This window comes from Dicentrarchus labrax, unplaced genomic scaffold, assembly GCF_905237075.1.
Source record: "Dicentrarchus labrax unplaced genomic scaffold, dlabrax2021, whole genome shotgun sequence".
In the NCBI taxonomy this organism is placed as follows: Eukaryota; Metazoa; Chordata; class Actinopteri; family Moronidae; genus Dicentrarchus; species Dicentrarchus labrax.
In genome coordinates, this window is record NW_026136719.1 from 8,796,768 (window position 1) to 8,812,077 (window position 15,310).

General features: G+C 41.6%; 1 protein-coding gene across 13 annotated transcripts in view; it reads right to left on the reverse strand.

Annotated features, from left to right (window-relative positions):
• The window catches only part of neo1a (neogenin 1a), a 155,072-nt gene that overhangs the window by 25,857 nt on the left and 113,905 nt on the right, over positions 1-15,310 (reverse strand). For 12 of the 13 annotated variants that reach the window (XM_051378356.1, XM_051378353.1, XM_051378357.1 and 9 more), the window contains exons 8-10: positions 4,592-4,826; positions 3,610-3,764; positions 1,273-1,421 (exon numbers count right to left, since the gene is read on the reverse strand). In XM_051378356.1, the coding sequence (XP_051234316.1) occupies positions 1,273-1,421; positions 3,610-3,764; positions 4,592-4,826 (539 nt within the window). The remainder of the gene's footprint in view (positions 1-1,272; positions 1,422-3,609; positions 3,765-4,591; positions 4,827-15,310) is intronic. The other variant, XM_051378350.1, reaches the window with a different exon arrangement.

The following is a 15,310-nucleotide window of genomic DNA, read 5'->3' on the forward strand; positions in this document are numbered from 1 at the left end:
GCAATCTCTCAAATATGGCAAAGCTGCTGTCATCATTTCATCAGACTAACATTTCTATTTGTAATTCTGAGTAAAAAAAATGGCATTTTCCACTGAGACACAAATTATGCTTTCTGTGATTACGACTTTTTGCTTTACAAATTGGGCACACTGGCACACGCCCAATTACTCCGAGCCAATTTGCATTCAGCTCTTAGCTTCTGACATTTTGAGTAAAAAGCGGAGACTTCGCGGAAATCTAATCTCGCTTTCCTGAGCGGTCCAATCACACTCTCTGAACCCGGGTCAGATGATCGGCTGTCACCACGTCACCCTTTAAGATGCATCAAAGGTTGTCCCTGACTTCTCTGCCCTTTAATATCTCATGTCCTTTCAACACTGTATCTTTCTAACTTCATCTCTGTTCTGTCCCTTGCCTTCACCTCTTCTTTCCTTCTTTTCATCCCTCTCTTCATCTCTTGCCTTCTTCACCTCATCTCTGGCTCTCCTCTCCCTGGAGCTGAGGCATCATTACTCAGTGCGCTGGCTGACGTTTCATCCATTATCATATTAAAGGCTTTTTAATGCCTCACTGGCTTGCACACTGCTACTGCTGGGGCTGACTCAATATCTAACCAACTAGATTCCACTCTTGTGACAGAGTTAGACCTGCAGAGAACTGGGTGAATCGTATCTGCTTTCATTTTGCACAACATGTGAGATGCGCAATCAAGAAAGAGTGTCAAAACAGCCAAAAAGCAGTACAACAAGTCTTTGGCAAATGATTAGGAACTCCTTAGCTCATCACAATTTACATTCAACTATACAGTCATATCCTCTTTTCTGTATCTAATGCACTCTGCAAAATATAAAGTATAAGCTACATACAGTACTTCTCCTCTTACAAGACAAAGTCTGGATAGAACTAGTTGTAGAATAATTCATTTCTAGTGACTTAAATAATAAATCAATAAAAAGGAAAAAACACACAAGGAAACATTAAAATGCAGGAAATGTTAAGACTCTTCTTTTAATAAAAATGTACATTCATCTGAAAGCATATCCAGATTTTACTCAATTTATTTGTTTATTTCATTTTTGAATAATGAATTTTTAATGTGTTTAATATCAAGCTTTTTATTACCTGTTGTTCTGTGTGAAAGTTAACTTCAAAAAGGTGATCTACAATGAAAGCTAAAGCTAAAAAAGCATTTCATTCTGGAGCGACTGACACTAAAACCTGTTTGGATATCATAAATTCAAGGTGACGTCGTATTGTCTGCTGCCTCCTACCTGTTCGGTGCCAACGCCTTTGTCTGTGTAGTACAACTTGTAGGTGAGGATCTCTCCGTTGCCAGTGACAGGTTTGTCCCAACTCAGAGACACCGAGGTTGGCATGTTCGACACCGCCTGCAGGTTAGGAGCAGGGCCCGGCACTTGGACTGGTGAACAAACAAAGCAGAAGGTGAGCAGAGATTAGAAAACCATCAAACCTATTTACTTCTCTTATCTTCAACCTTCTCCACTTTTGGTGCATTTTGTTACATTCTGGAAGACAGGAACTCGGTTTAGCAATGTCCATTTATTGCTGCCAAACACACATTCTTGGCTACTTCAAAGACACATTTCCCACGTGATAGCAAGAGACCACTAGACGACTCAGTCGCTGCAGCTCTGTGGAGACCAACCTGTCTCCTCTGGACTGGGCTGCCAGTCATGGTGATTCTACTGTTACTCCCTGACAAACGAACTAAAGGTGTGCCTTAACAAAAGCATCAATGCGCATCTTGCATTCCACCCAACATTTGCCTCTAGCTTATATTCAGTGTGGTAGACAGTTCATTTTATTACGTCTGGTTAGTCAAGATATAGAGCAGGATGTATTACAATGTGTCTACGTATCAGCTCGAGACGGCTGTATTTTTTGTAAAGATAAATAGAAGAGAGAAAGGCACAAGTGTGTAAAACCTTAACAAATGCGAACATGGACATAAACATATAGATGCAAGTTTATGTGAAGTTGTCGGATTACTTTATACCCGCTGACAATAGGGGACTATGGATAAATATAGCTCCTATTACTACACTGTTCATTTGACGTAAATGTAAACATACTTAAATTAAAGCTGACAGTCAGCACTTTAACCTCTAAGTACATATTTCATATGCTGTGCTGGAAGACAGAGCTAACATAACAAAATAAGTATCACTGCCCTAATAATTTGTGACTCTGCTTTATACAGGACGCTCTGTGTCAGTAAATATAAAGACGGCGACATTTCTTGTTGTCTCTGCACATGGATGTACAGAGACTGTATTGGATTTAAAATGGAACAATGACTATGAGGTTAAAGTGCCGGCTGTCGGACACAGATATATGTCTCTACTGTATATATCTTATAAGCTTTAGCTGCAGGTGCTGCTGACAGAAGAGAGAAGCTCCCATGTGACAGCGTGCACGGATGTTAGAGGTATGTGTGCAGGTGTATTAAGCCAGTCTCTGAGGAGACGTGATATGGGGCAGCGTTGTGTGCACATGCCTAGCACTCAGACGCAGGTCAACAGTTTAAGCTCCAATTCATAGCATGTTCTTACACTAAAAGTGCACACACACGACAGAAATATACTACACAGGTACAGCCCGCCCTCACTGTTATCCCCATGGGTGGCTAGGCGCCTGCTGGCAGGCATTAAGGTGTAGTGTGTGTGTTTGTGTGTGTCGATCCACCCGCCCTCCAACCAAGGACACAGGTAGAAAAACGGCGGCTGACCTACAAAGTGACAATGACTGAGCTGTAGCCGAGAGTGGAGGTGAGGGACGTCCACCTTGACAGTGTGCTGGGAAATCCCCTTCACAGTACTTTCAAACACGGGTGAAAGTGAGTGATTTCGGGCAGCGGCTATGGGGGAGGCTTACGCACTCAAACACAAAGAGAAAATACGAAGAGGAGAACCTCTTTGTCCCCTTCAATAATTCTGGTGTCCTCCAGTCAAAACATCCTAATGAGTGTCTGTATAGCATCTCTGTAAAGACTGGATGAGGGAAAAAATCTGGAATACTAATTTCAGACATTGCTTACTCAAGTAAGCATGGTTTAAAGAAACACACGCACACACACAGAGAGCTTATAGTAAATGTTGGGGGGTAAACAAGAAGTGGCTTATAAGAAGAAAACACTGCATTTCTCTGGTCTGCTGTTGGGTGGTCTGACTTAACGCACAGCACGAAACAGCCTCCTCTATGTGTGTGTGAGTGTGTGTGTGTGAGTGTGTGTGTGTGTGTGTGTGTGAGTGAGTGTGGGATGGGGTGGGGGGGTGGGTGAGAGGGGTTGTCTCTGTTTGAAGTGAGCATAGGCTGTATGTGAGTGAATATTTGTTTGTGTGAATGTTTATTTGCACTTCTGTGTGCTCCTTTTGAGTGCATCCTGTTTGCCTCAGTGTGCCAGTGTGAGCATGTTTCCAACAAACTGGCTGGAATTCGCCTTTATGTTTATGTGTCCTGTTTACTGAGTACATATAAATGAATGTGTGTGTGTGTGTGTGTGTGTGTGTGTGTGTGTGTGTGTGTGTGTGTGTGTGTGTGTGTGTGTGTGTGTGTGTGTGTGTGTGTGTGTGTGTGTGTGTCTTTACCTTCAGCCTGGGTGGCCACTTTGAGTGCTGCAGAGCTCTCTCCCTGGCCGTTGCTGTTGTGGGCCACAACCCTGAAGCGATATTTGGTGTCTGGCATGAGGTTCTGGATGGTGACCTGCATCTCGCCCGGACGGCTGGTATTCACTACTCGCTCCCTGATGTTGACACACAGACACACAAAGAGAATATAGTGTCAGTTTTGTTTGATTTGCATTGGACCAAAACTCAAAAGATATTCAATCAACAATGACAAAAAACGGCAAAAAGCTTAAAAACCTCACATTTGAGAAGCTGCAACCAGTGATGTGTGACCATGTTTGAATGTGAAATTTTGATTGATGTATGACCGAAATTACACATTTTCTATCAACTAATCAAGTAACTGACTTGCGTACTAGCACTCATCTGTCTACAGCAGAACAAGGACAGTTAGTTCCAGACAAAATAACTGGTTTGTGTAAATATTATTTCTATGCTCCAAGCATTTGCACATATAGTAATGTATGCATTTGCACCTAATGCTCTAGCACAGAGTAAAACACCTTTGTATAAGGACACTTCTGAAACTTGCTCAAAGCTATTTTACAGATAACTTAAAAAGCAGCCAAAAAGCTAAAGAGGAATTGTGGAAAATCCTCTCAGCTTCTTAAATTTACTTCTCAGTCATATACAGTAAATCCTCTACATAAGAAGCTGAAGAAGAAATTATCACAGGTCTACTTAAATACAGTGTTTGAACTGATTTATTTATTATTTTTGTTTATACTTCAATGTTAAAAGGCAAACCTTTGAGGAAAGAAGTTGGTTTTTAATTAATAAACACTATGATAAATGCTTTAACTGCTTTAATTAGATATCTTCAGAGTGGTGTGAGACTCCTGCACAGGAATGTATGTATATTAGTACCCTGCTGACTCCAGCAGTAATGTGTGTATTAGAACCTTCCTGGCAGTAGCACAGTACAGCTCAACGTGTGTACTACCTGCTAGTGCCCTCCTGGCTGTAGAAAACAGAGTAGGTTAACTCGTCTCCGTGGGGTTCGGCCGGCGGGCGCCAGGTCAGCTTGATGAAGCGAGTGGAAACCAACGAAGCCACGACGTCTCGGGGACCAGAGGGGGTGGGCCCTGCTGGACTGGCTACGCCTCCGGAGCCTGGCGTTACATGGTCAGTAGTGTTAGGAGTCAGTGAAGGGGGAGGGAAAGAGGGCAGGGCTACGTCTTTGGGTTGGGAGGAGGAGGAAGGAGGAGGGAGGGATGGCAGGATGGGTGTAGGGAGACAGGGAGGGGCAGGAGACAGCGGCAGCGTGGGAGGGGATGAGGGAAATATCACGCAGAGGCGTTCGGAAGGAACAGGTCGAGGAGAGGAAAGGAGTTGAAATGGAAATGACAGTGAAACGAAAGAAAGGAAGGAAACAAAAAAAAGAAGAAAAAACAAAATAACAACAACGTAACAAAAAAAGACTTTTGGTGTGACAAAGAACCACAGAAATAAAACACTTCTACTACATTCACAAAGCTGACATATACAAGCACAATACAAGGGGGGACTACACATGCAGATCTACACACAGCTCTCTAATGTAAGGGTTGTGGGAGCAGAACATAGCATCATACAGTTCATTTGTAACAGACGGTCTTCCCGCCAATCATTTGTCGTTAACAATGATTGGTTTGCATTTTTATGACATTTTTATGAACTAAAAATGGGCCAGCATTGGATTTAAAAAAAAATAGGTAGGCTTTGTTTTGACAGGGACAAAGCCACCTTCTAGCCTCTCAAATGCACACAAGAAAACCGTCCGCGTGTTCAGAGAATTAATTTTTTCAGTCAAACAACTGAAGACTAACCCTACCCCCCCAAGAAGGTGATTCAAAAGTCTAGATTCTCTCAACTGACACACCAGATGATGTTTTTTTTTAACGCTTTTGTCACATTCCACAGCCCAGCCACAGAAATGTTGGTGATTTCATTTGGTGTTTTTTTTGTTTTTTTTGTCTTCTTCTTTGGAGGAACAATCTGCGGTCAGACTCAGCGAGATCTGCTTTCCATTTGCCTGGCAAGTGGGCGAAACGAAACCATACGGAAAGAATGTCAGTCTGTATGACATTTCCATTTGTTTGCAGGTCAAGGAAAGTGACTGGAGGGCAAAGCTGAAATACAGAAAAGGAGCACGGCAAAGTCTAGTGTGCAAACGGTGTATTATAACTGGAGAAATTGTTTTGAAATGCAAAGCAGCTGCTGGCATATTTGTCTGTCATGGCGTGTGGACTAACCGCTAACCTGGCTTTCAATATTTGTTTACATTTCAAATTCCCAGAGTTCACTGAGTTTTGTGATTGGAGTGATATGAGGGATTTGCCGCTTTTATTTCTTCCAGAGAATGACATGGTCCACACACAGTTTTCTCTACATCAACACACACTCTTTCAACTCACACACACACTAAGATCAAGGCGTTTATCAAGAACTGACTTTCTGCATCTGCACAAACCCCTGAAGGAGCTTTATGTTTACATTACTGGCTTACACATTAGTGTTTGTGTGTATGTGCACACAGAGTACACTCAGTCTTTGGCCAGTGGAACTTTTCACCTAGAAATGAAAACAGTGATTATGAGGTTAAAGTGCTGACTATAATCTTTAATTTCAGATTCTTTGACACAAAACAAAAAATACTAAAAAACTGTTAATCACATATAACCTTTTGTTGCAAAAGTCGATGACTAGCTGAGGCTACAACTCAGAGGCGTTAGCAGACACTCGATATCCTCACTTCTAGCTGTTTCTAGGGGAATTGCTTTCCTTCAGTTTGGACTTCAGCAAGTAAGACACATGCTCAGATGGATTGAGTTCAGGTGACTGATGTGGCCGGTCAACATTTTCCACTGGTTGGGCCTTTAACCCATTAGTTGCCTTGCCTGTATAGTAAAGAACTGGGGGATTAATGTATAAAAAGTACTATACCTCAATCCATTATGGACGCCGACAACCACAAACAACTTGAAAGCTGGAAGTCAGCACTTTAACCTCAAAGCCACGGTTTCATTTCACATCCAGTTGGCTGGAATACGGCCAAAAATAAAAGGAAAACATATCATCGTCCTAATACTTTCTGACTGCAGTGTAAATTACCAGATGCTGAACAATTATCCTCGTTTAAAACGACACACACACACACACACACACACACACACACACACACACACACACACACACACACACGTCACACCAGTGATGGGGTTATCACAACATAACCATAAGCAGCGTGACAGGATAAACAAAAGCTTATATGTGGTGAGGATACACAGCATATTCTAATTCCCCTCGGCAATGGAGACAAAGGTCCACTTCTATTAGATGTAACAGTGCAAAAACAAAGACAAAACAAACTAAGGCAGATTACTGAAATCTAATGTTGGAAAGGGTTTACAGACAGGAAAAATAAGTGGGAGATAAAGGAAAAAAGAAAGATATCCATAACTGCAGTCAAAATATATAAAGAAATCCAGCTACTTTAGCTTGGATCAGCTGACCCAAACTATAACTAACTAACTGTTAAATCTATAACCAGGCAGCTGCGTCCAGACTGTGTAAAAAATACTCAAACTGTATGTACATATAAGAGGAGAGTCTGAATGAATGAATTGTTTCAAAAAAGAGAAAATAGACTCTCAGTGGAAAGTAAAAGTGAGCACTGGTGTGGCCTTCATGTGATGAAAGGCTCCTAAAATGGATATAACACTGAGTGACTTCTGCTTGTTTACTACTGAACATCTGCTGTAAAAAAAAAAAAAAACTAAACTAACAAGACTGACAGAATTAATCATTTTAATCAAATGTTCTAAATGATTAATTTCAGCATTCATTTGGCAGATAGGTATCGGTAAAACGCAGTCAGAAGGTAAAAAGATCCATAGTAAATCAGTTATTGCCTCTTTAAAATGAAGGTTACATAACATTGTTGCAGGCAAATTCAGCAAAAATAAATAAAAAAGGATGATATGTAAAAAAAATTAGATATTACCACATTAAGTAAACAGCAAAAACCCAGATTTCCCTTCAAATCCTGTTTTCTATCTCATGAATGAGTAAACAGTTTGAAATACTAAACTAGAAAAGTAGGACAGAATCCCATGTGTCCAAGATATGTTTCATGTTAGTCAGTTTTGCAACATCTGGAGTTGAGCCATCGCTTGTTGTTTGAGACAGAAGTTGAGCCAAGCTTTTAGACATGCATTTGTAGACATATTTAGAAAGAAACCCCAACTTTATTTCCCGTTGCTACAGGCATTATGTACTGTAGCAGAGGAGTCATTTTAGTGCACTGTTCAGTGAGAAAAAGAAAACGGATAAAGCTTGAGTGCTGCTATAGAGTCACAGGGGGGTTTCTTCAAATGGCACACACCTCACAGACACACTGGTCACTTCTTTGAGTATATTTGTCCATCAGTACCCTGAGTGAACGGAGATAAGAGGCTGGATGTCTCTCCTTTTTTTTTTGAAGAAGATATATACTTTATTAATCCCCTATTGGGGAAATTCTTCTTTTCACTCTTTTTTATTCACACACACACACACACACACACACACACACACACACAGTACACCTGCACATGCAACAGGGAGAGAGATGGTGGAGTGATGGGCTTGCCACATTAGCGGTGCCCATGAGCAGGGTTAGGTTGCCTTGCACAGGAGATGAAACTGACACCTGTCCAGCTACCAGCCACTCTCCATATTGTGGTCTGCGGGATTTGAACAGGCGACCCTCCGGTTCCCAAGCCAAGTCCCTACACACTGAGCAACTGCCGCAAATAAATTGAAGCAAATACAATCCATAATCCAGAAATCAGTGTCAGGTCAGACAAAGAGATACAGTAAAAGCCTGGAGAGAAATGCATTGTGGGATAGGCAAAGGGGGGGGGAGAGACGGACTATTAGATGTAGTTTCCATCTTCAGACTTGTCAGCTGTAGGTAATTGACATACTGGGCAGCCTTCTATGTCCTTTCCGACAATCTGTCTTGTACATGCATGGCTAGAATTGTTACAGTAAGAAGGTGTCAGCCTCCCACTTCCGCTGCAAGGCTCTATTCATAGCTGATTAATAGTGTCATTAGTCTCTGTGCCAGAGGTAATGAATGGCTGGCATTAAGGCTTAACGAGGAAGGTTACTCTAGATCTGCATAATAAATCTGGGTAACCAATACGCAAAACAGTCAAGACAAAGACATGCATAGCGAAGCATTCATCTTAATATCCAACGGAAGTCAAAACTGTTTCTGAAATTTAAACTAATTGAAGTAGCATTAAAGTTCTGATTAAAGCCGCGCAACTTAAACTTTTATCTTCTGTTGCTAACTCCATAATCCTTTGCTGTGTTCCCCATTGAGCGTAGCTGTAAAGTTACGCCAAGTACTTTTTTTTTTTTCCTCATCTGGTCTGAGTACACAGATAAGAGAGCCTACCTCACTGGTGCAGACTATGCACCTCCACCAAGAGAGCATAAATCTACTGAATGCAGATATCTACCAGAAGCACCCACAGCACTGTAACTACAGATAGCCTTTTCAGAGGGAATTCAGTGGGCCATGCCAGACTCTTGCAAAATGGATTTTCTCTGTACTAGTTTCCATGTCTAATGTGGTTCGGTAATGATGACTGCGTAAGAGACAGATCCGGCACAATGCTAATGGTCCATTACTGAGTCTCTACTTTTATCTGCCACAGAATGAACAGAGCGAGAATGAACAATATACTCAAAAAGCATAGTTCAGAGCCTTCAAAAACCCTCCACAAAGCACACTGTCAATTAAAACTGGCAGTCTTCATAATGTTTCATATGAGCATGCAGCACAATGAGAAAATGTATTACCATACACTGTACAGAACATATATGGGCTTGTAGTTGAAGTGCATGAAGGTGATTACAGAGAAATCATAGTTTCCTTCTGAAGGAAAGACAAAAATTCATGGAGAGATCCTTTCATTAAAATGTAAAGGTAATGTAAGCGACAACTGAACCCTTCGATTGCTGTTCTGTGTTAGAAAACTGCTGGTTGCTTTGAGCAACTGCTGATAACTATGGCTTCTATTTTCTCCAACAATCTTGTTCCCTTCGCTCTCTTTCAAGATAAGACTGGAAAGATGAGCAAGCCTGACAGCTCATGACATTTGAGCAGCTCCTTATTGCCCCGACAAAGGAAACTGAGTCAGAAAGAAAAGACAAAGTGAGAGGTGAAGAGAGAAATGGAGGAGTGCAAGAAAAAGGCTGACCAAGCTTGAGTTTTTTTGTTCTCTCCGTTTGCTCTTGAGCACCTTGTCGACAGCAATAATAAACTCAATTTCTAACACAATTCTCAACACTTAGAAAGTGCTTTACAAGCAATACAGCAATACATGAAAAGCAATTATATAAACAATCAAAAAATTGCTCATAAACAAAAGGATAAAAATGCGTCTTATATTGTGTGTATTTTATCACTGAACGAGGGGAAACAGATACAGATACAGAATCAGATTGGTGGAGCATATCAGTAACTGCACACATTCCCTCTCGCTGTGATAATCAGAGACAGTCAAGATTAAAGTGCAGCTCAAACCTCACAAAGGCTTAAACTGACGAGGTGTTCCAACTCACTGACATAATCCAAAACGAAAAAGTCTTTGTGTCTTAAACTGATTTTCCCAAAAATGTCAAACAGCAGCTCCTCCACATTCCTCCCTATCCATTTCTAGGGCATGTTCAGTACAATTGAAAAATGTCTGAAATGTGGCACGTTCCCCGGGAGATAAATAAGCTTCTATTAATTAAACAAAGTACACGGCAATCCCAAAAACTTATGAATTTTGTGCTCATTAAGTGTTGAGTGACTGAGATATTTTTCTGGAGCAATCTTTAGGTGTTAGCAGATGCTGATGGTGGGGCCAGAGGGGACACATCAAAGTCAAAGACTTTGAGAGGTGAGCACTCACATGATCATGTTCAGAATATTGAAAAAAAAATTTGAAGCTTTTGATGTTCCTGCCAACTAATACTATCGCTGCTGCATCACAATGCAGAAGGTGTATAGGTCAACAATCTGATAAACATGTTTAAAACAGCACAACACAGCTTCTCTGCCTTAATAATCACAGGTTAAAATGATGTTATAAAGGGTTCGGAGTGGGTCACAGATGTATTTATGTCTCCACACTCCCTTAACACTCCTGTGGTGGGTGGAGACATAAGAGACACAAGTGGGATGTGAGAGGACCCATCTGACAGATCCATTGGACTCCTGGATGCCATGTGGGGATGCTGCAAATACTTTGGGGAAGGATGGTCTCTCTATCAGGCAACTAAAACCTCAAAAAGCCTGCACATGTTCTTGTTTAGAGAAAAGCTGTCCCTTTGTAGCCCTGTAGCAATTTCCTCTTAAATGGCCCAGTTTGTTCAATTTCACATTTATCTTGCTTTTCACATCCATAATCAACATTCTCAAATTCCCTGTGGGCTTACATAAACAAGTAGAAGTAATTTGTATGGGATGTGTTGTGGATGGGATGATGGTATGTCTGTTTACATCCACTCTTGGCCCTCCGGCAGTTTACTTTCTGGTAATTTGGTTTTCATAAAAAAGTGTCAAACCCTGCTATGGCTTCTCAAAATAAACACGCAGGAGGGTTTAATGTGTGGGAATGCGTAAAAAAAACTCGCAGAGGATCCCAACACGCAGGGGAAAACAAACTCCCTTATTTGGAAATGACGACAGTAATTGAATGGGGTCGGGTGCATCAATAATTAATCATCCAGTGTGTACATACAGCGTCTCTTCACCATCAAACACATGTACCCCCATGATCCATGAGTCACTGGTGAGTTAATTTGGGTGTGATTGCTTTGTTCCCCCTGAACAACTCACTGTAACACACACACACACACACACACACACACACACACACACACACACACACACACACACACACACACACACACACACACACACACACACACACACACACACACACACACACACACACACACACACACACACACTCTCTCTCTCAGAAACATGCACGATCATGAGGCCAACAGCTGCTTGCCCAGACTCGGTATGCAAATGAAGACGTGCAACTATGGTATACAATGTAAACCCTCGCCCCTCCGCATCGCTTTCCACTTTGACAAATCTGCATCATATGCATCACGTGTTCCACATGCTGGCTGGGAGAGGAAAGCGAGGCCTCTTGGGTTTGCCTTTCAAGCAGATCAAAACAGCCAGTGAGGCTGCACATCTCCCGAGCATTTCACCACCAATGCCCAGGACTGGAAACAAGCTTTTCTTTCTGCACTGCCTGCCGTTGTATCTTATTACATTGGAGGTACAAGAATACAGTTCAACCTTTCCAGAGGAACAGAGCAAGCCTGGAATAAAGTAATTGATTTCAGGGAAAGCTTTCTGCAACAGTGTGTATACAACATGTGTGTATACATACACTTGCAACATTTAATGTATAAAGCGAGTGGAGCTGAACAACCAGGAAAGGACCGAAAAGGTCAAATAGGATGCTCGCAGAAGTAGGAGCAGCTGTACCCCTCTTGGGAGACTTGCTAACAAACAGTCCAGCTAATCAGACTCCCACCAATAAAGCGGCCTCCCTGGGTTAGACCAACTGAGAAGCGGCTATCGCACTATGCTTGCAGGCAGCGGGGTGCCCACAACCCACTGTGATGTTACTCACTATTCTACTTTTAGCTTATGGAAACTGGGAGGATCAGTGGAGAGAACGGGGGTGGGCGCTAACAGGAAAAATAAAAGCTCCAGCTTTTGTGGCGCCGCACAGGGGTCAGCTGCCTGCAGCTAAGGGAAGGGCGCGAAGAGAAACTGATGTTTTTGTGCCATGTGGTACTTCCAATTAGTGCACCCAGAGGACTGTCCACATCCAAAATAATCATATCGGCATCCTGGATGAGTGTGTGTTGGAGGGGGATGGTGTTATATCCTAAATAAGGGCACGGGTTAGTGAGGCGTGTAAAACAGACTGTCAGGAAAAAGTAGATCTTTCACACATACTTACGAAGCCAGGCCTAAAACTGGTATTGATAACAAGCTTGACCTTCAGAAAAACAGCACTGACGCAGGTACTGAGGACTATTTTAATCCTTTTTGTGCTTTTCTTTGCAAAACAAGAACAAAATAGGCACCCATAACATTTTGCAGTTAGCACTTAGGCGACAGACCATTTATAAATGAGGCAAAGCCTTTCACCACGGTTGAGTAAATACAACCCATAGAAAAGTTCAGTCCGTGCTGTGAAAGCCTCAGCTTGTAAACACACACATACACACTCAGCACCATCCCTGAGAGACAGAGCCACAACACAAACACTTTGCCATCAGCGCCCGTACAAACAGCAATTTGGTGGAGGCTGATTTCGGCTCTTCACAATCAATTTAGGCTACAGTCCCTCTGATCAGCTTCCTAGAGCCCACAGTGGGGGAACCATTTATTAATCACTATCACTAACACGGTGTGTGTGCACACCAAAGAGATTTTGTGTGTGTATTTCAGTTAAGACGCTGTGTGCACATTTTAGTGCTACATCCCCAAATTTGAATTTCAATATATTTTGCTATGAGGCAAAAATTGTGTGGAATATATTCACATTTACATATGATTAATATTCTCCATCAAATGCCCCTGATTTGCTTTTATATTGCCTTTTCATGATCACAGGCATTTATAAATATAACTACAATGTTCTAAATAAAACAACAATATTATCATATTTGTTTAATCAACCATAACCCACCAACAGCAAATGACACTCAACACTGTAAGTTAAGATAAGGCACTTATTATAACAGCAGTGTGTAATAGCACCTGCAGCTAGATTTGGTGAAAGAAACAGGTGGATTTGGTGTCTATTGATGTTTTTTAATGGAAAAGGATACAACTACTTTTTGGAGGCAATTTTATCCCCCAGTTGCACATAATTAGCTTACGCTTAGTGCTAACAACAGACTTCTCTCCCTGTTCAGGCTTCTTATCTCTGTTTCTACTGCAGCACTCTAATGGGATGTTTATTATAATATAATGTTGACTTTTGGAAATTGCAATTTTGAAAATAAACAGTGCCACAAACTGCTGCCTCAAAAACCACCGCATAGTGAGATCAACACCTCTCTGACAAAAATAAACACTAAAAAGTTGGTGAAAGTAGTAATTGTTGCAGGATGCAGAAAGGAAACAAAGAATGTCAAGCAAGAGCGGCATCGACAAGATAATTGCCGGCTTGAACGAACAATGAGAAACGGTTTTGTCGGATCAATCTGTAAACGCAATTAGTTTGTGTCCCTTTGACCTCACGATGGCAGTCACCATACAGGAAAACAAGTCTGGCCATATGTCTGCATGTACATGTGTCCCAGCAGTACGTGACATGTTGTTTAACTGTCACATTTTCACACTGGTGCCTGCTGTTGAAGGCAAACTTATGATGCAGACAGTGCCAACAGAAACTGTGCTGACACATTCACATGCTCACAACGTTACACATTCGCTCCTGCTGGCCTGGCCATGACCCTGCTAGCAGATGATGGAGCGCACCGTATTCCCTGAAGTGGGCCCGAGCTTTTATTCAGTACTGGTAGAGTGTGGCTGGAGGGAAGGGTCTTTTAGCAGCCTATTCTCACTTCTTGATTTGAACAGGGAATAAGGGTGGTGCTCCGATGTAGTGGAAGGAACCTCCGTCTGTGGCTTGCCTGCTACAAATGTGTTGGGATTTTTTTTTTTTTTTTTACTGCCCCGAACTTGACTCTGTTTCCTTGTTGTTTAATCATGATCCAGTTACATTTTATATTACATGGATTCATAATAAAGTGAACGTCTCTACTCAACACGAGTTAGAGCCGCTACTGCAGTATACCACACTAACCGCAGTAGTGGGACAGCAGAGCCCTCCTTTTAAGTATCTCTCTTTATCTTTCTCTTTACTTTCAGTTCAATGGCAATTCAAGAAATTCTTTATTTGTATTAGAAGGGTACAACAATGAAGCTTCAGCATCAAGATATATTTGTTCATAAAACCCTTCCAGCTTACATGTCTCCACATATCCACAACAATGGATCTAGGCTGCTGTATTCCTGTCTCTCAAGTGTGTCAGCGGTCTGTGTGGAAATAATTACTTCTTGTGTTGGAACAATACAGTTTCAATATTTGAGATTCGCCTTGTGCTACAAATGTGCTGCAGATATCAGTTCTGCTTGGAAAACTCCTCTCTCTTAAGGCTAAGTTCAACATTTTGAACATAAGGTGGAAGAGTCTGGAGGTTTTTCTGTTTTTTGTTCTTCACAGTTCGAGCAGAATTGCTTCTGGCAACCGGTGCTGTCCATAACAGCTTTCTTTAGCCGGGTCGTGTTCAGTTTATAGTCAGCTGGCTACAATGTATTTATCTATATCTTTATGGTGTGGTTGTTGTTGCCCATGACTCTTTGACTCCAGACAGCTAACATGTAAGTGCTTTGATTCATTTTAAATAAGAGTAGTTGCTGTTTTCATGTTCCGCATGCATTGTTTAGTATTAATGTTCAAGCCTTAACAGAAATATGTAAATTAATTTTGTCTCGCTGGAAAGCCATTGTTATAAATATAGTTATAATAATAACAATACCATGCCCCATGCTGCCTCTAATTGGTTTGTCTTTAGATGCTTCACA